At 40.6% G+C, this 23,452-nt stretch overlaps 2 protein-coding genes across 4 annotated transcripts in view; both read right to left on the minus strand.

The window, feature by feature from the left end:
* LOC120572002 (glycogen synthase kinase-3 beta-like) overlaps positions 1–8,148 on the minus strand; it is a 14,711-nt gene extending 6,563 nt beyond the window's left edge. Inside the window, exons 1-2 of the mRNA XM_039821184.1 lie at positions 7,794–8,148; positions 2,034–2,119 (exon numbers count right to left, since the gene is read on the minus strand). Coding sequence (XP_039677118.1) covers positions 2,034–2,119; positions 7,794–7,968 — 261 coding nt within the window. The 5' untranslated portion in view covers positions 7,969–8,148. The remainder of the gene's footprint in view (positions 1–2,033; positions 2,120–7,793) is intronic.
* Positions 8,149–9,165: 1,017 nt separating this feature from the next.
* cica (capicua transcriptional repressor a) overlaps positions 9,166–23,452 on the minus strand; it is a 41,144-nt gene continuing 26,857 nt past the window's right edge. For 2 of the 3 annotated variants that reach the window (XM_039819813.1, XM_039819811.1), the window contains exons 13-23: positions 23,174–23,262; positions 21,857–22,017; positions 19,963–20,206; positions 18,464–18,779; positions 17,491–17,672; positions 17,199–17,341; positions 16,532–16,594; positions 16,290–16,441; positions 15,779–15,913; positions 14,263–14,385; positions 9,166–12,505 (exon numbers count right to left, since the gene is read on the minus strand). In XM_039819813.1, the coding sequence (XP_039675747.1) occupies positions 12,234–12,505; positions 14,263–14,385; positions 15,779–15,913; positions 16,290–16,441; positions 16,532–16,594; positions 17,199–17,341; positions 17,491–17,672; positions 18,464–18,779; positions 19,963–20,206; positions 21,857–22,017; positions 23,174–23,262 (1,880 nt within the window). In that variant the 3' untranslated portion in view covers positions 9,166–12,233. The remainder of the gene's footprint in view (positions 12,506–14,262; positions 14,386–15,778; positions 15,914–16,289; positions 16,442–16,531; positions 16,595–17,198; positions 17,342–17,490; positions 17,673–18,463; positions 18,780–19,962; positions 20,207–21,856; positions 22,018–23,173; positions 23,263–23,452) is intronic. The other variant, XM_039819812.1, reaches the window with a different exon arrangement.

Genomic DNA, 23,452 nt, shown 5'->3' on the forward strand with positions numbered 1-23,452 from the left:
TTTTTTTTTAAATATATTTTTCTGTAGTTGCTAAAGTTGGTCAGGGTATCTAGGAACTTTTAAATAGTAATTCATGACTTCCCTGTTTCCCTGGGGTATAAATATGACGTGACACAGAGTCCTAATTCTCTTACCCATTTGTCAACATGGCAAAGACAAGAGAACACACAATTCAAGTAAGGCAGATGTGTGTCGACCTTAGAGTCAGGCAATGGCTACAAGAAAATAGCCAATCGCCTTTAACTTGCCCGATTACAGTCAACAGCAAGAGGAATCATTAAGAAGTTTAAAACAACTGGAACAGTGACAAACTAGGCTGGAAGAGGTCCCAAGTTTATCTTGCCACAACGCACAGTGAGGAGGATGGTAAGAGAAGTAAAAAAAAAAGTCCTAAGCTCACTGTCACAGAATTGCATCAGAGTGGCATCTTGGGGTCACGAAGTCTCAAAAAAAACCATCAGACGCTCTCTACATGCCAACAAGCTATTTGGGAGGCATGCAAGGAAAAAGCCTTTTCTCACTAACACTCACAAACGTAAACGTCTGGAGTTTACTAAGCGGCACTGGGACTTCAACTGGGATTGTGTGCTTTGGTCAAATGAGACTAAGATTGAGCTTTTTGGCAACAAACACTCTCACACTGGGTCTGGCGTAAAACAAAAGATGAGTATGCCGAAAAGCACCTTCACCACCGTGAAGTATGGTGGAGGATCTGTGATGCTTTGGGGCTGTTTCTCTTCCAAAGGCCCTGGGAACCTTGTTAGGGTGCATGGCATTATGAATGCTTTGAACTACCAAGACATTTTAAATAAAAACCTAACGGCCTCTGCCAGAAAGCTGAAGAGGTCGTCACTGAGTCTTTCAGCAGGATAATGATCCTAAACATGTGGCAAAATCTACACAAAAATGGTTCAGCAGTCACAAACTCAAGGTCCTCCCATGGCCATCTCAGTCCCCAGACCTCAACCCAATCGAAAACCTGTGGGGTGAGCTAAAGAGGAGAGTGCATGAGAGAGGACCCAGGACTCTGGATGATCTAGAAAGATTGTGCAAAGAAGAATGGTCAAAGATCCCTCTCTCTGTGTTCTCCAATCTTGTGACATGTTATAGAAGGAGATTAAGTGCTGTCTTGTTGGCAAAAGGGGGATGTACAAAGTATTAACATCAGGGGTGCCAATAATTGTGGGACACATGATTTCAAGTTTTTTTTTTTCTAAATGTGTGATTTTTTTTTTACCACCAAAGTAATGTACTTAAATAAAAGGTTGGATTTTTCTCTTTTTTTGCATTTGAGTTCTATGTTGTGTTTCCAATAATTGTGGAGGGCACTGTGTATATATATATATATATATATATATATATATATATATATATATAAAAAGAAACAAATGAATGTAATCAATAATTCCTTGTCATTCAGGCAACCCCCCAAGCCATAAAAAGTGCTGATTGTGGTAGATGATTGTGATCACAGTTTTATCCTCAGGATTCTCAAAGCTATATTAAATTACGGTAGAACAGAAATATTTCAGTAGTAGGAAACAGCAGACATGGGAAATGTTTCTAAAAAGCCAGTATAATAAGACCATTACCTTTGAGATAAAAATTGTGATAAATGTATGTTAGCAAAAGCATACTATAAATTGGCATTAAGTAATCTTAGAAGTGATAAAAAAAAATTAAAAAAAACACCAGAAGGACCAGCAAAAAGGTACAAACAAGTCTGAACACCAATCTCAAGTAGTTTCGTTAGCCTCGATCCGAGACAAGACCGCCAACTGAAAGTAGGCGATAAAGTTAGCATTGAAAGTCATAAATCTCAGCAACTGCCAAAGTAATTATGGAGCCACTGGTATTGATCAACAACCTTATCAACTTCAGCCAGATATATTGCAGTCATTTTGTGTAATGAGGTAATAAAAGTCTTAGTTACAGTAGTAGATGAGGTGATAACGTTGTACTTCTGTCTACATATAAAGGCCAGAGCTCCTTCTGATGACACTGTGAGGTATTGGTTTTACTTCCTGGCTCACCTTGATGTCAGTGTAAGAGACTTCCTGTGGGCGGTCCGGGCCCTGACCTGGTGTGGCCACGACTGTAGTCACCTTCCCGCTGTCTCCTAGGAAACAAACAGGATCAGGGTCAATAGTAGGCCAGGGTATATGACAATATAATGTTATGATTCAGAACATGATGCTGTACCTTCGAGTAAAAGCAGGTAATCTCTTAATTGCTTTATTCTGCTAAAACTTGTTAAGTTATAAAACGGTTTAAAGATGGCTGCGGTCCCTCTGGCTCTTTTCTACAAGAGGTAATGATATGAAACGGCTTCGCAACGTAACCACCACAACACTCCTGACGTTCAACGCAGTACACCTGCTGCTGCCAGCCTGAACATCTGGGCCGACTCTCTGCTGGTCGTCTGAATATTTAGGTTAATGACAGCCTAGTGAATGGATGTCAACTTTATGAAGCCTCCAAGGAAGTAGAAAGAAATGGCAGAGTTCATATTCAAGACACTGTGAATAATTAAACTGAGTATGAACCCAAAAATAGGTCAACCACTTTCTTTGTCCTGATAAACGGTTTTAATAAGTACAAGTTCTAATTTTTATTTTTTTTATCATAAGTAAACATATCAGGTGTAATACCTTGTAGCGTGTACCTTTGTAACATCTATTTTTACCTCAGATACAAAGGAAGAATTGCCATGAAAGCGTTCACAAGTTGAAAAATCCTGGCTCGAAAAGGAGTTTAAAACACTGGGTTTGTTTTTCTTGGTTGTTTTATTTTATAAGTCTTCAAAATAGACTTCATATATATATATATATATATATATATATATATATATATATATATATATATATATATATATATATATATATATATATATATATATATATATATATATATATATATATATATATATATATATATAGGTCATTATCTCAAGTGTGGTCAAAACTGTCTGTGGCCCAATAAAATTCACTGCAGTAGAGGAGGATATACCAGCGTCGGGCTCAAAAGTAGTTTAGTCGACTTCAGCACCAGAACCGAGTGTCAGTCGGAGCAGCAAACAGACTCAAGGACAGACACGTAACGTAGACTGATGACACGACTCACTGACTTTTTAGGGGGCAGCCCTCTTGTGTTCACTATACAGGTCAGATCATGCTATTGTCTCATCAACATTCAGGGGTTAAGCCCAAAGCCATAGTGTTTTTCTCTGTCATAACTTTTTCAGTCTATAAGCCGCATTTTAGTTTATTTGGCAATAGCTTCTTCGGCTTACTAAACACACATTAAACTAAATGGAAAAAGATAGTACAGGGTGCCCAGGCAGACCGTGAACAGCATTATCCCGGGTTTGAGTCTGGCCTTCAGTTGCATGTGCCTGCTGCCATTTCTGCTGGTTAAATACATGGGATAAAAACTAAACTATTGGAAGGCTGTGGTGATGATAGGCTACCTGTAGCAAGTTTAGAAATTCACAAAGTCCAAAAGGTAAAATTCTAACAAGAAAAGGCTGAATTTCATGGAGAAAATGTACATGTGTTTACAGCTTAAATTTCGCTGTTAAAACATGTAAAACAATCAAATAGTTAAAGTTGTAGTTAAAGTGGCAGTTGAAATACAATTAAAGGAGTTGAACCAGCAGTTAAAATGGAAGCGCTAAAAAAAAGTCAGAGTAAATTGTATGAACAGCGGAGGTTGTGGGAAATCAGAGAAGCTTAAAAGTCTGTTTTGTTGCCGTTTGTTGCTGACCTGAGAGGTTAAAGTGTCAAAGCACAAGGAGAAATGTCAATTGAAGAGAAAGATGAAAAGAGTTGAAATGTCAGTTGACTTGTAAGAGATGAAAGCACAGAAATTTGGGTTAATTCAAGTTTTTCTGCTCAATCTGCCACCTTGCACATCAACCAGTACAATTTGCAGGTTTATTTCTGTCATGTCAACACAGTACATTATCATTAAAAGAATTTATAGCCAGTTGAGATTTCATTTTTTTCTGCTACTTTAATAATGGAGCAAACTTTTGTCATCTAGCTGTCATTGTGCTGTATCACTGTCACCCTGACCATGTCTACATACTTAATTCTTTGTTTACCAAACAACAATGCACTTATTGATATGGCCCTCTTACAGGCACAACTGCACGCCCTGGTGTTCTTGTACGTCCATATACAGGCCCACACAGTAAACGGTCCTCAGCCATAAAAGTGTAGTGGTCATCCAATTGGCACGTTGGCGATATATGTTACAGCTGAAACTGTGAGGCCTGCAGAGCAACCAGGTCACTGGGTTCTGTTGATGACTAGGTTCATGAATACACACTCAGGGGGCTCCAGGTTAAAAGTAGGACAGATGGTTAAAGGATATGTTATGCCAACTGTCCATGTTGCTTCTCCTCTTACATTTCTCTTGCTGATGCATCAGTCAGTAAAGCCGGAGATATCAGGGCCCTTTTTTATGCTGCCATTCATTTTTTCTTTTTACAGTATGAAAAACAACTTCCACAAGCTTGAAACTTTCTTGAGGTCAATAATCTATCATATAGGGCTGGGCGATAAATCGATTTTATCGATTAACTCGAATGTGTAGTTAACATGGATTTGTTTAAATGAAAAATCGATTTTCTCCTTAACATCCGCCGACGCTCCCCTCTGGGCTCCCGTAGCTCCGAACGGGCTCATCCCTCCCCCCGCAGGTGAAAATAGGGGAAAGGTTGCGCAATAACGTTAAAATGATTTGAACTTTTAGTGAGGAAAGAGAAGTGATTTACGTGTATGTGTGAAAACAGCTTTATCTCACGCATCCGTTTTGTTGTTGAATATATATATATATATATAGGGGATTTTATTTTTAGGCCATATCGCTCAGCCCTACTATCATAATAAATGGCAATACCTTACTCTGGCTTTATCAGTGTGTCCGTTTTATCATTGTTTCATTGTGTCTGAGTTCAGTGGTTGTGTGACTGCTGTGGTTGTTGCTTGTGGTCTGCTTCCTGTCATTCACAGAAGGAAATTCAAGTCTCCAGGAGAAAATAATCCCTTAGAAACATGCCATTTTTCTAACTTTTTCACATCCATACCAATTTCTAGTGAGGTTTGACACGGCAAAGTCTGTTTAAAAAAGTAAACAGGTAAGAAGCACATGACCCACCATGATCACAATACGATATATACAAACTATTCTGATGAATGCGTTAACCAGCAGATGTTAATGTCTTGTCTTCATACACAAATAACACACTGTGCTTATGTGAACTCCACGTCTTTAAGTTTACCTTATTAATATGCAGTTTAATGCAGCAAGCAATCTTCCAAAAATCAAACCAGGCCATCTAGTCTTAAGGGAGAACTTTTGGTGTAACTTTGAGGTTTCTATCAAGTACCTATTGTTTTAGAGTTATTGTGCTCATGTGACAGTCTACCACAAAAACAGAATTAACACATCGTCCACTTCCCAGTGGATCGTGATTATGTCTTTCAGTAAACTGTACATCAAATTTACATAAAGCAATTGTGGACAAAAACAATCTTGTGATCATACCACCATTTCCCAGGGTTGGTCATATGATTTTATTTTCAATAATAACAATAACGGTGTCTGTGGTGTTTTCAAAGACATAACCATGGTGTTCTGTTAAAGGGAAAATCAAGCCTAAAATAACAATTGTTTTTCTGCAATATTTTATAGCTCAACTTAATTGTGAATTTGAACATTTCTCTTTAAGCAGGACAGCGAAGAAACCGACTGTGCTGATGATGTCACCCAGGGAAAAATCCTGGAGCTGCTCCACAGTGAATAACTGAACGACTGTTTGGACGCTGTCACAGCAGCCGTGGCAATATACTGAGATATACGGAAGTTTCCTGATTTACTGCAATGAGCCTTCTTTTAAAATCAAAAAAAGACAATGACACCTGAGGAAGACCACATTTTGGGCCTAAACGTTGTGTGCCTGATTCTGCACTATTGAATATTTTTTCAGAGCATTTAACTGTTGTGTGGACTTTACCTTATGTGAACCTTCTTTTAAAATCCCCCTGGGTGTAATATATTAACAAAACAAAAAAAAACTCTTTGAACACACAAAAGTGTGACCTAATGAAATCTTTAATTTCCTAGTTGGTGTGACATTTTTTTTTTAAATTGGCAAATATTTCAGTGGAAAGTTATCTGTATCAGGAAAAATTACATCACACTGAAATAGTCCATTATGTGTCTTTCCACTAAAGTGCTAGCTCTTAAATCTATCACTGTCGATACATGTCTGGGCTAGTCAGTTTCTCCTTTAGACATTTGCACCAGTTGCTATGAAGTGTCAGACACTGTATATCTACTGGGTCTAGCTGTTGCTACCAACTACTTCAACAAGTAAGCAGTTGGGTAACAAACAAATTAGTAAATGTACCTGCTAATCTTGCACGTAAAGTGGCTGATCAAGTAGTCTCATCTTTTTGTTGCGGTTCACATTGTTTAACCAAAAAAATGTTTGATCCCTAAAGTTCACTTTCAGACTAGAAGTAACAAGATTCTGGAGCAAAACACTAGTTTTACAGTATGAGTATTTAAAATAAAATAAATAACAGAGGAACTTAATGGAAACCCACATTCCATCATCAAACATCCTCCACTGTTGTTCATAATGACAGATCACTGGTTGGTATGGCAACACAACATCCTTAATAATCCATGTCCAAGTTAAATTTTACCAGTAATTCAAAATGCCAAATCACATCATTGTCTCTCACAAATATCTGGCTAAGTGGGTTAATCCTGCCTCTTAAAATAGCCCCAAGTCTCCCAAACCTGACAAAATTTCCCATCAATCATCCAAAAAGGGCATCTTTACCAGCTGAAGGCAACATTTGAGGCTTTAAGCGCCTCAAGGAGAGTTAGAAAACAAGGGTTACACTGCTTTGAACTGGAGATGACCTCCCATTTGGGCTCTAATATCAAAGTCTGACACCACAGCCTGCTAATGGATGATAAGGTTTGGATTAACACACCCGCACGCACGCACGCACACACACACACACACAGCACGCACGCACGCACGCACAACTATGGTGATAAAGAGGCATGCTATAACTCCATATCAGACCGAGGAAACCTACTACTTGGCAGCCCAGCAGAAAACCCAGCTTTTGTGCTGGATATGCATCACTTGCATCCTCCAGGCGTCGGCCACCTGCTGCTAAGGTTTTGCCCCACAGGTGACCTTGGTGAAAAGGCAACTTTCCGCCCTGACCCTTCTCCAGACGAGCCAGGCTGAAAGCCAATGCCGCACTCTCAACGACACTCAAAAAAAGAACCCTGACTGCAACACTCAAGCTCGGGTATTTGGGTCTAGCTTGGCCACAAAGAACAAGAGAGCCCCGTTTTACTGCTCACTCACACTGACCACAGTGAAATAATTCAAAGCCCCAGCTTGTAATTTAACATTTGCAAATCAGAATTATATTCTATTCTATTATTATATAATATATATGACATTACACTGGGTTATAGTGATGACGAGACAGCTGCTTAGTTTGACATCAGTAAGGCTGGATACATCCATCGGTCGGACGGGAACTAACGTTAGCTAGTAACACACAAAACAAGTGGCTAACGTTAGCATGCTGGCTAGTTAGCATGCTAGCAAGTTGGTTACCACTACACGGGGGCAATTACGACTTTTCACCGGGTTGTGACACATAACACTGGCAGGGTTTTTTGAGGTGAAAGCACAGAATATCAATTAGTGGATAGAGAGACTCCAACAAAGACTAATTAGAACTTACTGGCCAGCTTAAGGTTCGAGCATCCCGACGAGCTGCTGCCGGAGGCCTGCGGGACCCCGGACTTTCCTGTGCTGCTCCCCACGGCAGCGGCTGATCCGGTGGACGCAGCGGCAGTTCCTGGAACACCTGGCGGCTCAGCAAACGAGCTGGTCCTGGGCCGCCCGCTGCCGCTCATATCTCTGTGCAGGGGTCAGGGTTGTGTTTTCACTATTTTCAGCCAAGCGACTATTAATTATGAAAACCCCGCAGCAAATAATCGTGGAAAGACACACCAAAAAATACCGCTCCCGTTGCCGCCGGCTGTCTGGGCTGATAGCTGTTACTTGCTAGACACCTAGAAACAGACCGCTCGCAATGCCACATGGGAGATGAAGTTCGACGTAGCTGTCGTCGAGGTTTGCTGCACAGGATTCCTAAAATCAAAACAACTACAAATTTAAAATGACTTAACAGATGTAGGCCACAGAAAGAGCAACAACCACAGTATACAATAAAATAAAAAGCTAAACATTTTAGTGTTCAAAAAAAATCTCAGATAAATCATTACATTTCGCCTATTAGTTGCAAGTTGCCCACTACCTTATTTTAATAGTACAGATATTATTTTTTACATTGCAGATTAGTGTAGCTGGCCCATGAAGCACTTAGTAACCTCATTTTGAAATCTGATAATTAGTACTTCTACTGCTTGTAAAATTATAATTAAAGCAATAATAATAATGCAAATGGGAAGAAAATCCATGATTGAGACTTGGGAGGTTCAGCATTGTGGTATTGTTTAAATCTCCAACTAGATTTGCTTTGAATGAAGGGTTTTTCTGTAATCTTATTCTTTATAAACAGTGATATATGTCTTATGTGGATAAAACAACAAACGTAAGCGTTGACTGGTAAAGGGCTCTGGGCTTATTTGTTTTGATGTGGTCGGGTTGTTGTAACTTCTAGTTTCAAATTGAGTGTTTTCGAAGATATGAAAGGCTCTCTGACCAGGTCCCCTTAATTTAACCCACTGCACACCCAATACGACCTGAATCTGAAAGGCTACTCTAATCCAATAAGCACTCTTAACACTGAGATGCTTGATAGAGGCCAGCTGGGGAAGTACAGACTGTTTGTTCCAGGGATTTTGGGGACTTGCCTGGTGGGTTAAGCTGGCTGCATCTGTAGATCCTGTTCAGCCAAATTTGTTCAAGTGAGGATTAATTTGCATCAGCTATTGTTTCTTGTCTCCGCTGCCATTTTGGAGAGAGGAAAGTCAAAGTAGAGATTGCAATAAATCAGGGAGTCATTTGACACCTTCTGTATGTTGATTGATAAATAAGACATACACTAGAAAAATTCAAGGATGTGAAATAATTTCAAAGACATAAGACATTGTGTTAGATCTTTAATATTTTCAATATTTAGTTTTTTGTTGTTTAGAAATATTGCACATGGTCAACATGCCTGCTTATGAGATAACACTCACCTCGCTCATCCTAAAATTCCTTCTCCAAAGTAAGGACAGTTTATTTTTAAGCACAATCATACAGTGTACACGCATACATATGTGTGTATGCACATATGTCTGTGGGTGTGTGCACGCGTGCATGCGATTGCACATGCATGCAGATGGACACTTTACAGCCTTAACCCCAAAGAGATGTGAATTGATAGTCCTCGATTACCTGTGTGTTTTCATATATATTTATATATTGTATATCCTGAATATATATTTCATATATATCCTGAATCAACTGGGTTTGATAACAGTCAAGATGGCGGACAAAATAGTCGTGGTGACTATAAAAATACGGTCTCTAGAGTAGAATATAGAATGTAGAATACAATGAAAAATATACTATTGATAATGTTGCTGTGTGGAGAAAGAACAAGAGGTTGGTTGTGTTTACACACTACCTGCATGTGCCAAAACATACACACACACCCATACACAGACCTAAATGCACATATACGGAAATACCGGTATATATATTTTTTCACACATCCAACTGTATACAGAGAAATAAAAGAGATACTCATAATAATAACTACCCCCACTCTTCACCAAGGAAGCAAAGAGCCAAAAAGTGCTATTCAAAAATTATCTTTGACTTTTAGTAAGTTATACTCTCTATCTCTTCAACAATAACAATAATTGTGTGATTCTTTTTTGTTTTGTTTTATACCATAGTTAAAGACAGTATCACAACAGCTTATTCCTCTCACTGACTGCACTGGATTTATATCTATGGCACAGAGCCTTTCCCCGAAAACAAAATAACCCACCCATTTCCAAAAAAATAAATGTCCTATTGCACCATTTGACGGAAAGGGATAAAGTGTTGAGAAGAGGGGGAAAAGGGGAGGGCTCCAGAGACTGTCCTCTAGGGCTGGTCTAGGATCTGCTTTCCCTGAACTAACCAAAACCATCCTGAGCTACATAGCGCTTGACCCGGGACCAGTGCTTAAGGGCACTTTCTAACAACGCTTGAGGGGTCGAGGAGGAGGGTGAGGAGGAAGGTAAAGAAGGGAGGAAAAGAGCGAGGAGATAAGAGTTAAAAGAAAAGCAGGGAGGAAAAGGGGGAGGAATAAGGTGGTTGATAACATACGGAACAAGGTTATTATTTTTTTCTACTAAAACAATCTCTAAAAACAATACTTTCCTGATTTAACTTGCGGCGAGAAGGGCCGCACAAATTGTGCAAACACCTGATTTCAACGTTTTTACAAAACGACAAACGCCCCTGCTCCCCCACTTCTGTGTCTGGTGAGAAATCGAAGAGGAGGGAATGGGGGGGGAGGGGGGTAGAACCGCCCCAGGTACAATTAAAAGTGTGTGTGTGTGTGGGGGGGGGGGGCACAGACTGATTTTGTCCCCTTCTTTGTCCATTGTTATTTTTTTTTTGTGATTTTTTTTTTTTTTTATGTTGGAGAAGAAACACAATAGAGCCACAAGAGAAAAACAGGCCACGGTAAAACTGGTTATTTCCACGGCAACGATAACGAGAGAAAGCAACATTATGTCCACTGGGAGATTCAGAGAAGTTTGGTTAAAATTCTACTTTTTCTCTCTGTTGGTAAGCTTGTCATGTTGTTGTCCTTATTCACTATTATTATCTGTCTTCCTATAGTTGGAATATGAATCTTCCATCCAACGAGCATCATCCAGGTTCTTCTTCTGCCTTTTCTCTGTGCTCTGTCGGGAGCAGGTCAGTGTCGAACTTAACGTCGATTCTTCAAAGCCTCACAAGCAATAGTCTCTTAACATAATCTCTTTACGGTGCCTGTTCGCACAGGTTTTGGGGAGGGGACCCCAACGGACATACAGACAAATATAATCAGCTCCCGCCAATGAGGACTTAGTCTTTCATAATGGCAATAACTGAAGGTGCAAAGATTGGTCACACTACATCCCAACTCCTGCCTTCTTTTTGTTTCTCAGGAGCGAATTGAGTCATGCTTTCAGTTTCTCTTCTCACTACAATCACTAAAAACTGTGCAGGCCAATGGCTTGGTCAGACCAGGGTTGACTATGTGTATGTACGAATGCTCACACTGCACAGATGTGTCCATGTACTGCGTGTGTTTGTGTGTGTGCATGTAATGTAAATGTGTGTGTGTGTGTGTGTGTGTGTGTGTGTGTGTGTGCTGTCTGTCTTGCAGCATCGAGGGGCTGTGGAATATCAGTGGAGGTCGCTGGGGTTGTGTTTGTGTCCCGACCACTGTGCTGAGGAGTGGAAGGGCGAGAAGGAGGTCAAGTCAATGGCATCTGAGGGCTGGCTGGCTGGCTGGCAACAGCGAACTGCATCTGCACAATAAGTGACAAAGTGCCTTTGTGTGTCATGGTCCTTGGTGGCTGCTCCTGGGGACTGCCAACCAAGAGTAACAGTCTGATTTGGTAAGGGTGTGTGTGTTTGTGTGTGTATTTATGTATGTATGCATGTGTGTTTATTGTTGGATCATGTGCATGCTGGAGATTACATATGCACCAGGGTGTGTGTGTGTGTGTGTGTGTGTGTGTGTGCCAGAGAGATATTGACTGTGTGCCACATAGTTTGTGTGTCAAACTACAAACTACTGTACAAATGTGCTGAGAGCAGACCTGGGTAAAGTGTTAACAGAAAATATTTGAGATACTTGGAAAAAAAAAAGGAACACAATACTACAAGAAGCACTTGACTCATCAGGACTTGCAAGTGATTCGTCCACTTTTGAGGCTTTTTTTTTTTTTTGAAAGTCTATTTAGACAAATCAAGCGCACCTTGAGTAGTTTGAATATTTAGGACCATATTTTTATGTATTTCTGCCCAGGTCTGGTGGAAATTAGTGCCAGTAGAACAGATCCTCTGGAGCTATTCACAGTACTGGTTCAACACATACAAGAACATTCTGTGGGGATGACACACTCCTCTCTCTCTTCCGTTTCCTTGATTTTCCCACTCTGTCATCCTCTCCAGCTTATGAGCCTTCGCTTTTTGGCTCCTCGGGGCTCCGGCCTTTGTCTCCTTGCTGCTCCGACCCTCCGTCCTCCCGGGCTGATTGATTGAAAGAGGAGCTGCGGGACGTAGGAGGGTTGGCTTCAGCCAACCCTCCTAACACTCCAGGCTCGAAGGTTCCGGGCGTGGCCGTCTGCATGATCTTCTGTCGGACTTCGCGGATCTTCAGCTGCAGACACACCTTGGTGGGGAAGGTGTCCGAGTAGCGTGCCTGGAAGGCAGCAGTGGCTTGAGCTGCAGAGGGGAATGGACAGTGTTGGGCAAGTTACTTCCATAATGTAATATATTATAGATTGCTAGTTACTGTCATTTGAGAGTAATTAGTTATATTACAATATTACTGTCTCTGAATTGTAATGCGTTACAGTACTTTTGCATTACTTTTGAGTTACTTTCGCCAAAATAACAGCGGAAGTTTGACTTGGCAGCTAGCTTGTGAATTTCATCACTGCATCAATAAAGTCTCCTCTTTATCCACTTTTACATCATAGATTATTCATAATATTTTGTATAATGAATATGGATATGCAAAGTAACTAAAGCTATAAAAATAGATAAGTAAAACGTACAATAGGAGAAATGAAATAGGAGAAAATGAAAATACTCAATTAAAAGTACCTTACAGTTGTATTGAAGTACGGCATTGTTGTAAAATGTTTGTTTAAAGCACTTGAATAAGAAATTCATGTTGTTTAGTTTAAAACAGTCTAAAGGAAATGGTCAATTATAGTGTGATTAAAACTCACTATTTACATTATTTACAGTACTTGATTTACAGCTGATATGTGAAAAGGTCCACAACCTTATTTGTTTAACAGTAATTTAGTTTTACTGCAAACCGTCACAGGAAGTGCTTTTATTTTCAAGTAGCCTACACGGAAGTTGTCTGTTGTGTACTCTTGCTAGCTTGTGTTGAGATGAACGTGAGACGCTAGATGCAAACATGTCCGTCAAGCTAAGTTGCTCACTTTCTTGTTTGTAAAACTGCAACATATTGAACAGTAAATGGTCACAGTAAAAGACAAGCGTTTTTGGTCGTCATTCGAAGCCATTCCACTACAGGCAGAGTTACTTAACATGTTACTAAACATTAATTCCATTAAATCTGTCAGCGGCTCGGACACACTGCTGTCCGCGCTGACGTACCGTCACCTGTTGGGATACAGATGTTATGAAATTATACTCACGGCTTTTTTTTCCAGTCAATAAATGTTTCGCGGTGTTGGGAAATTGTTAAAAAATGTTGCGTTAAAATGCGTTGTAACTCGCATTACTGAGATTGTAAAGGGTATAATAATACCAAAATTTAGCACAATACATTACTGTAATTGCGTTACTTTTGTAATGCGTTACTCCCAACACTGAGAATGGAGGAGTGAAAACAGGGAGTAAGAAAATAGAGCAGTTGTTATACAAACTGCATGATATTAAGTATTACCATATATGTATGGTATTTTTTAAGGCTGCAATTGCTACCGATTGTGTGCATATTTCTTTGTATTTATTGAGAATTTTGCATCACATAGAGATAACCATAATTCAGTTGTAGCTCACTTTAACAACAAAATAAACTGAGGAGGGGAAAAGGGAGAAACGGCTACAAAGAGCCCTGTCAACCCGCCCAAATTCCCTGTATATTTTTCACTCATATTTGTATCATATTGTGAATGTTAGAAAGGTGTAAATTATTGTGGATTATCTTCTCATTTTAACCTGCAAAGTACTTAAATGGGAGTTTTGAAATTCTATTAAATTGAGAGTTTTTTTTTAAAGTATTATGAATCTTTTCTAAATGTGAGGTTAATTTATTGAGTAATTCAGCCACATTTTAATGATTAGGAAGGTAGATTTCTTCCAATATGTGAGTATTACTATTTTAGCTGTACTGAGGGAGCAGAAGAAAGGTTTGCCTGTGCGGTTCAATAAAAGTCAAATGATTGAATCTCCATTTCAGTTGTTTTTACCGTGACATTGTGTTATGAGTGGTTTACCTGAGGGAAAGAAGCCATGTTCCTGAAACAGCTGCATGACCAGGGCCCGCCGCTGATCCAGAGTTCTACGCAGAGACGAGTAGGGGACCCGGTCCAAATCTCCAAGATCCTCTCCTTCTGTACCTGGTTGAACGAGGAGAACATTGTGTCAATTTCAATATACCTTTTGGAGCAGTTTTGCAGCTGCTGCACCTGATGTACCGAGAAGCATGATCCTGCAATAGAGGAACCTAACCCTAACCTTAGCCCTTCATAGCTAGCTAGCTGCTAGTCTCGCTTTGACAGACCTTCCTCCACAGCGCTGCGGAGGAGGAAGGTCTGGCTAGTCCACACAGCATTGCAGGATGGGAGAAAAATGTGCTCTGGTTTATTGGCATTTCTTTAAGCCAATCACAATCGTCATGGGTGGTGCTAAGCACCGGGCGGAGCCACGGTGCCGCTGCAAAATAGCACAAGGAAGGAACTTGTTTAGGTGGAACATGTGTACGTTCAAAGGTTGTTTTCGTCATGCAACAGAAAACTCTAGCTAGCTGTCTGGATTTACCCTGCGGAGATCTGAAACACTTAGTCACTGAAAACCATGTTTTTGGGTACAAGTGAAATTTGCATATTTGCATACCATGTGTTATTATTATTTTTTTAGCTGTGGGCATCTCAGGTTTGTTTCCAAACAATGTCTCGTTGTATTTGTGTACAATGACAAATAAAGTATCTTATCTTATCTTATCTTATCTAGCCGAAAAGAGTGAAATCCGGCAGAATTTCCGGCGACAACGGAGCAATCCTGGAAATGAAATGTCGTGGATATAGACTAGAGGGTGACACGGGAATCAATTGTCGCTCCCATCCCATCCCGAGCCCCTGAAAATACTCCTGTCATATCCCAAGCTTTGACTCCCAAAAAAAATCCTGTCCTGCAAAATCCAGAGAGAAAGACTCCCGAATCCCGTCGTGCACCCGTTTCGTTCCCTAAGTTACCAGGCTCTGTTGCCCCCACCTAGCATAGTTTGGTTAATCGCGGTCAAATCACTGAAGTTGCCTTGGAAATGTAGGCTACACTATACATGCATTACCTGCAGGCGTAGACGATTTCATTACGTAATTCCAAATGGAGATCTTCTCACACTCAAAACACAAATCGATTTAGGGTAGGTTAGAAGAATCGCAGCCTTCCGCATACTAAGTAGCCTAGGAATGCCTCGCTATCTTTGGGCGCACACACCGCATTGCAGCGTCATTTTTTATTTAATCTCCGGCTCCGTCCCGCTGATTTCTATGCTCTATTCCGTCCCTATCACGTCACCAGCAGTGAAATTGACTCCTGTACCGCGGGACTCCCACGGGAATACCATGACCCGCGGGAGTCCCGAAGAATTGTCACCCTCTAATATAGACTAGCTAGCTGCTAACTAAAGTGTTAACGCTTGCTCAGTGTGCCAGTTTGGTTCAGTAACTAGGGAAAAACGGACCTGGGACTGCAGCTTCTTCTATTGCAGGAACACAGCATAGGATGTACCTGCTCTGTCGAAGGTGAAGATTTCTCCCTCACACTTGGCGGCGCTCTTAGGGGTATTGGGCTCCGAGCTACAGCTGGAGAGACGGCGGGTCTTCCTCCTCGGGGAGCTGGGGTCTTCTGCTGTCAGCTCCAGCTCTGGACACATGAAGTATGAAGGATGAAACACGGAAATATGAGAAAAAGGGGGTTAACAGAGTATTAAGAAAAAAGAAGGACACGTAGGAAGAGAGGACAGGGTAGAGGGGTAGGGAGTGATGAAAAGTAAGGGTGATTTGCAGAGGACAATAGAGTGATACAGATCAAGGAGCAAAAGAAGAAAAGGAGGAATCAGAAAAAGGCAGGTAAAGAAAAACAACACAGAATGGGAAAAACGGAGGTACATATCAGACAGAAGATGCAGAAATGTAATGAGACAAAATGTTTCCAAATAAGATATCCAAATAACAAAAATGTAATTTATTTGACTATATTTGTTACATATCACTTAAGTTAGTATATCTCTGCATCTCACCCGAGGAGTTACGTCTCTTCCTGCGGTAGCTTCCTAGGATGGCTCTAGGTGAGGTGGCCAGACTCTGCAGAGTGGGCGAAGGAAGGACTTCCTCTGGGTTGAACTCTGGAAGCTCAGCAAAACGCTCCTCAAAGTACGTCTCCGACAAGACCCTGCACACAGAGAACACAGTGGTCATGTCAGTCCCCAGTCCAGTTATCCGGTGGTTTAAATATATAGGGATGGATGCACATTTCTCATGCCTTAGGGCTGAGTTCTGCCAGGGCTTTCTCTTCTCTGTGGCTTCCCCACCACTCTCCCGCTGTCTAAATAGAGACAATAAAAGGGTGAGCACTCTGCCCACTCACATTCAGTAAACAATGAGTTTCCACCATCATTTTATGAAGCTGGAGGTTGGGTCACAAACTAAAAGCAGAACTAGCTGCCACAATGTGTGAAAATCAGTGTTAAATAAAAATCGACAAATGGAGTCCTGTCCAAGGCGCTGGATCTCCTCTTCAAGCTGCTTCAGGATATAATTACAGAAGATAAGCTACGGTTATATGAGCTCTCTCAGCTTGAGAAAATGTAAACTGTTAAAATATTGAGAACCTTGTCTTAAAACGACCAGAAAGCCAGAAGGACCAGGCAGACTTGTTTTTATTTTGCTTTGGCACTGATTCTACAAGAGCCATAACTACAGTCTGATCAGCGAGGATGGCTCCGGACTTAAATAAAAGCTTGTCTTGCAGAACACATAACGTCTTGCATTCAATTTCAATTTTACTGACCCATTTAATGTCACTTTGCAAATCCTTTAGACACCAAACCCACTATATTTGATTTAATAAAAAAATGGAAGAACTAATGTGAAATTTCCTCAGCTAATGATTTGTGCCCTTCTAGTGCGTCTATTATTGTCCCACTTACTTTTCGAGAGAGTCAGGTGTCTTTTTGAGCGGTGGGGGTCTGAACTTGGTCTTCTTTGAGGAAGAGGGGGGCTCTCTTTCTGCAGGAGGAGGGGGAGGGGGGTCCAAACCTGAGGGTGGTGGAGGAGGGGTGCGAGGTCCAGCCTGGGAAGAGAGCAAGAGAGTTGAGAGAAAGACTGGTGAAACAGGGGTCCCATCGCAGCCCTGCTGTTTGATTCCTTAACCTCCCTTTGTTTTCTGTAGTCAAAGTCAAAGGGAATGAATGAGTGAATGAAGCAGATACGTTTTCTCACCTCTTTGCTGCTGTTGCCCATGCTGTGGTCCTCTCTGTGTGTCTCTCTGCCTCCCTTTCTTTCACTGTTCTCCTTGTTCCCTCTCTCTTGCTCTCTGTCCGTGTCGCTTCCTTTCTCTCTGCTGTATCCATCTCTGAGGTTTTCTTCTTTGATGTACAGACCGCTGTCCTCCTCTTTTTTAACTGGAACAGATAAAGATAAGTTCAGACTTTGATTTAAACAATATTGTATCTATCCTTACTGATCTCACTAGTCTTACAGTCTTAATCCTGCAAAGTCAGTTTCACACTACATAGCCTCGCATTGCCAGACCTTCCTCCACAGCGCTGCGAAGGAGGGTCTGGCGAGTCCACACATTAAACCAATCACAATTGTCTTGGGCGGCACTAAGCGCCGTACATAGCAACGGCGCCTCTGCAAAATAGCCTCGGGAAGGAACTTGTTTGGGTGGAACATGTTCAAAGATTGTTTTAGTCATGCAACAGAAAACTCAGATTGGTAGTCTAGCTAGCTGTCTGGATTTACCCTGCAGAGATCTGAGGAGCAGTTAACCATAGTCCTCACAAATGCACCGGAGTTTAAAATGCCAACACAGAGAAAGCAGAAGGTAACGGAGACCCGGCCGAAATGAAAGACAACCGGCAGAATTTCCGGCGGCACCTAAACAATCCCGGAAAACATTGACTGGAGTGGAAAACATTGACTGAAAAACAGACTGATTCTTCAACAATATGGCTCCTTTTCATGCTTTAAATGTAAAGAGAAAACCTTAAAAATTTGAAAGTGAAGACCAATGATAGCCAAGAAATTTGTAGGATGGGTTCATGTTGATGTCAATATTTGGTTTTGATTCTTTGTCAGGCTCCACACACTGAACTAAATAATAAGTTGAGATTTTTGCAGAGAAACCCACTAACAGAAAGTAACCAACACAAAAAAAAAAACGAACCACACAAAACCAGTGATGCATTACCTTCTGTGACATTAATCATACAGGTGGCCAATGAGGAGCTTGCTGCACAGCTCGACCACCCCTGTCCTCCTTCCTCAGTCTGACCATCCGTCAGGTTCTCCCTCTTCACCTCCACCTTCAGCTCCACCTCCTCCGCCTCGTTAGGCTGAGGGGTCGTCCCTGCTGAACTCTGCACCCCCATCGCCGACGGAGAGGGAGGGTTCATCGCGTCCTGGGCTGGAGCGGCCACTGCAGGTGGCACGTTGTCACAGGTTGTCACAGAGACCACCCCAGTAGGCAGAGTAACGGTTGGTGCAGGGCAGATGGCAGTTAGTACCTGATGGACAAGACGGCAATGCAAGCACGTCAATAAACAAGAGATGTGTCTTATTTTCGGATGAGGCACTCCTGGTTTCAACTGCTTGTTTTAAAGAGCAAGTAAAAAAAAAGGGAAGAGCAGGGTTTCTGCAGGTTCCACCAAGTGAAATTTAAGACTTTTAAGACCTTTTTAAGACCAGTATGAATTAAATTTAACACCTTTAGCACAACATCAATTAAGCCCTAAATTCAGTTTTCTCAAGCCAAATGCCTCTAAACTTGCACTTCCCCATAGCCAAAGAATAGAATCTGTTTTATGTCTGTGGTACAATCCGAAAAAGACTTGCACCAATAACACGAAAGCTGATTGGTTACAATATAAGTTACATGTTGGTCTCATTTGTAATCGTAATACAGCAAAATTATATTTGAACTAGCGAAAGAAAGAACTGAGAAAAATGAGGTAGCGTTGCATGGACGTAGGGAAATTAAGACCTGTTTAAAATTATTTAAGACCTAGAACGCACACATTTAGATTTTGAAATTTTTGACTTTTTATCTTTTTCTACTTCCATTTTACTACTTTTATTTCTGTCTTTTAATTGTCTTTTATTTTATTCTTATGAACTTATTTATCTTGTCTTTATGTTGTCTTTTTTCTGTTGTGTTATGTTTTTAAGCACTTTTGAGCTGCATTTAATGTATAAAAGGTGCTATACAAATAAAGTTATTATTGACAAGAGTGAACATGTCATGAGAAGGTAAGCTAAAGCAGTGAGAAAGTGGTATTAAATTGATTTGAAAAATATTCAGTTTTCTTACACAAAGTAAACTAATCTTTGTGCTGCAAATCAACTCGGTTTTCAAAACTGGTGCCACACAATGTAAAATGTAGTGTTGAGGCCGAAAGTGACTGCCAATATTTTCTCTTGTTTTGTTTATACAGTAATTTCCTTAATGTCTCAAAAGTGGTAATGATTTATCGATATCAAATGCTTTAAAAAAACACTGGTAAAACGTAGACATTTTGTGAAATAAGGAAACTTAATCTGCCGTATTTGTATTGAGAAGAAAAACTTAATTTTTCACTCCTCAAATACTATTTATTAACTACTTTTGACATTCATTTTTCAAATTTTCTTCATGACCCCACACCTATACACGACGGTACTAACACTGTACAGTTCTCTGTTCCTCTTTACCTGACGACCAGCTGTTCCCGAGGCCTGACCCGGAGGGGTCTGTGATTGACAGCTCAGGGGCGGGGCTGGAGCCAACAGTGGCGGTGGACCAACAATCGGCTGAACCAGGGTTTGCCCGGCCGGAGTGATGGCGGTGAAGCCCAGGGTTGCCAGGGATGATGGGAGATAGGCAGGGCCTGGAGCGGGTGTGGCCTGTTGGGGCGTTGCTGTGGTAACTCCTGGGCCAGACTGGACATAGGTGATCCTAAAGGAGAGAAGAGTGATGAGTGTCAAATCTGAATATGGCTGAGTATATAATATGACCCGAGCAGCTTACTAACTTCTATGGCTCATTAAGCAACAGCACAGATACTAAAAGACTCTGATATATTTAAGTTTGTATATAATATATTATAAAATTATATTTAAAAAAAGATGAATTATAGATGATACAACAGACGTATATGAGAGAGCAAATGTATGCTTGCAAACATTTTATATTATATTTTATATATATTGATTATTCTTTTGATTATTCTCTTAAGTAATCGATAAATAATAATAGTAATAATCAACTAGTACTTAGGCCCTAAGTACAAAACCTAACTTCAGCTGCTAATGCAATATATATGGTATTTTATTTTTTAATGATTTTTATTTAATTCTATGTGCCATGTATGGGCAGTATATGACTATGACTATTTATATATAACATGATGTGTTTAATGACAATAAAGCATCAGATCGTAAAGATTAAGAAATGTGAATCAAATATTAAATTGTTTTGTCCGACTAACAATCCAAAATCGACAGATATTTATAGCGTTTTTCCATTACGTGGTACCTGCTTGACTCGCCTCGACTCTACTCGCCTTTTTTGGTTTTCCATTACGAAAAAAAAGTCCCTGGTACCTGCTAACAGGTACTTTTTTTAGTACCAGCTCCGTCGAGGTTCCAAGCGAGCTGAGTCGATACCAAAAGGTGACGTGAAAACCTGCAGACTACTGATTGGTCGGAGAGAATCGTCACTAATCACTGCGTCATCATTGCTAGCGACAGACGGGGGTGTCCTGAACTAACCCAGCATTTTAAAATAGTTTAGCCAGTGGTGGTTTTTTGCTGCCTCTAGCTTCTTTTGAAACAAGAGTAGCCGTAGCCTATGCAAGTGGCCTGATGCGTATACTTGTGCGCTGGTGTGTGCGTCGAGCCAGCATGTGTGTGTGTGGGAGAGTGACGGTGATTAGCTTCGGAGCGAGTACTGACTCTAGAGAGAGTCCTAGTGAGAGAAACAAAGTGTCTCCCCTGTTCTTTCTGACCACGGTGGGAAATCTGGAGCAGGAAGTTAACCCTCTCCTTGACTTCATGTTGTTTATGGAGAAGGAGAACCAGGAAATGAGTTGGGGGAAATGCAACGCTACCAAGCCACGGCAGTGTCCTGCGGCATCGCCATGACGACCAGCCACGCTCGCCTCAGGCATAAGGCAGTACTAAATCTGCAATGGAAAATGGAGGACAGGGCGCCGCGGTCGAGTCGAGTCGAGCCGAGTAGAGTAGAGTCGAGCAGGAAAACGCCATTAGTTACTAGCATGGAAAACAAAAATAAAACACATTTGAGTAGATGGAACAAATACATTTTGGGCATTTTTGCTAAAAAAAAATGACTTAAACAATTACAAAAATTGTTGTTGATAAATATTTTGTCAACAAACTAACTGCTCAATGGACTCATAATTTAAAGAAAAACACCTAATTTTTACTTTCCACAATGTGGCCAAATGGAACTATATTTTCTTTCCCCCATGTCTAAACTTTACAGTCTTTACAGTTAGTACCATAGTTCACATCGTTCCAGCTGAAGCAGTAACTGAGGAAAATAAAAGTGGGTATATGTTGCTGTCTTTCAGGTGTTAGTGACCTGGTGGGTGGAGAGGTCAGAAGAACGGTCTGTGGGGGCGCGACACCTGGAGCCATCACCGTTGCCACGGAAACAGGAAAGGGGCTCCCAGGATGCACTGCTGCTGCGCCACTAGGATGAACGTTGGTCTGGACCACAGGCATGGGAGCGATCTGGATGATCTTTGTGGGGAGGGGAAGAAAAGCTCATAAACAAAGGGAATATTTTCGCCAACTAATCTTAACATATACTGTTTTTAGAGAACACATATCTGATATTATTTGTTATGTATCTAGTGAGACAAACTCATAAATATCACATGTGGCTTTATGGTCCTCAAAACAATTCTAGCACTTTGTTAAAGCAACTGGTCCCTTCTGAATATAAAGCAGCACAGCAGTCAGCAGGCATTTGATTTAATTGTTTTGATAATTGATTAATCATTAAGTTCATAAGAGAAGAATAGTGAAAATAATAAAAGTGCCCATTTCAGGAGGTCTTCATTAAATTGCTTGTTTTATCTGACTAACCAAACCCAAAAATATGTTATATACAATTATATAAAAGACAGATGAGCAGAAAATCACATTTGAAAAGCTGGAACCAGAAAAAAATATTTTTTCTTAATAAATGAATAAAAAATAAAAAAAATAATTTTCTGTCTAATCAATTTACTACACAGCAGTTTTCATCTCAGTTTGTGAAGATGCTTTTCTGACCTCAAAGAGTGAATTCTTTTTTTAAAGTTTTGGTCCGAATCAGACCAATCAAAAATAGTTAAAGATTGCAGCACAGAGCAGTAAAACATAAGCATTAAGCAGGCCGACCTTCTGTAATCCACTTTGTTCCCATCATGAACATGTGTTAACAGTTGTAATGCCGCTGATGCTGTTGTGGATTTAACTACCTGTCAGCAAACAGGGTGGCGTCTATTCATCCTTGACACTGCTAACTGCGTTAGAGCTACAAAGATTAGTCGATTTGAAGTCAACTATTAAATTAATCGCCAACTATTTTAATATTATAATTAATATAATAAATATAATTAAGTGGTTTGAGTAATTTTTTAAGAAAAGAAAAAAAGGTCAAAATTCTCTGTTCCGGCTTCCTAAATCTGAATATTTTGTAGTTTCTTCACTCCTCTGTGACAGTAAACTGAATATCTTTGAATTGAGGATAAAACAAGACATTTGAGGTTGTCATATTGGGCTTTGGAAAACAGTTTTCTGACATTTTAGAGCCCAAACAACTAATCGATCGAGAAAATAATCGACAGATTAATCGTCAGTGAAAATAACCATTAGTTGCAGCCCCTAGTCACCGCATTGACATTCTTACCTTGTTTCCTGTTGCGGGGCCGTTCTGCACAGGAAGAGGCGGCGTGACTAGGGAAATGGAAGGATGAGGAGGAGTAGACCCTGTTCTCACTGTTGCCATGGGAACCAAGAGTGAGAAGGAGAGAGAGAAAGAAAGAGAGAAAGAGAGAGAGAGAGAATTAAAACACTCAGCGTGAGAAACAGAATCAAGGTGAACACAGCACAGGAGCGACGGGTGGGTGGAGACACACTGAGACAGAGAGGACATTTCAGCTACTGATGATAGTGAAATTCCTCTCTG

The sequence above is a fragment of the Perca fluviatilis genome, chromosome 13 (assembly GCF_010015445.1).
Source record: "Perca fluviatilis chromosome 13, GENO_Pfluv_1.0, whole genome shotgun sequence".
Classification (NCBI taxonomy): Eukaryota; Metazoa; Chordata; class Actinopteri; order Perciformes; family Percidae; genus Perca; species Perca fluviatilis.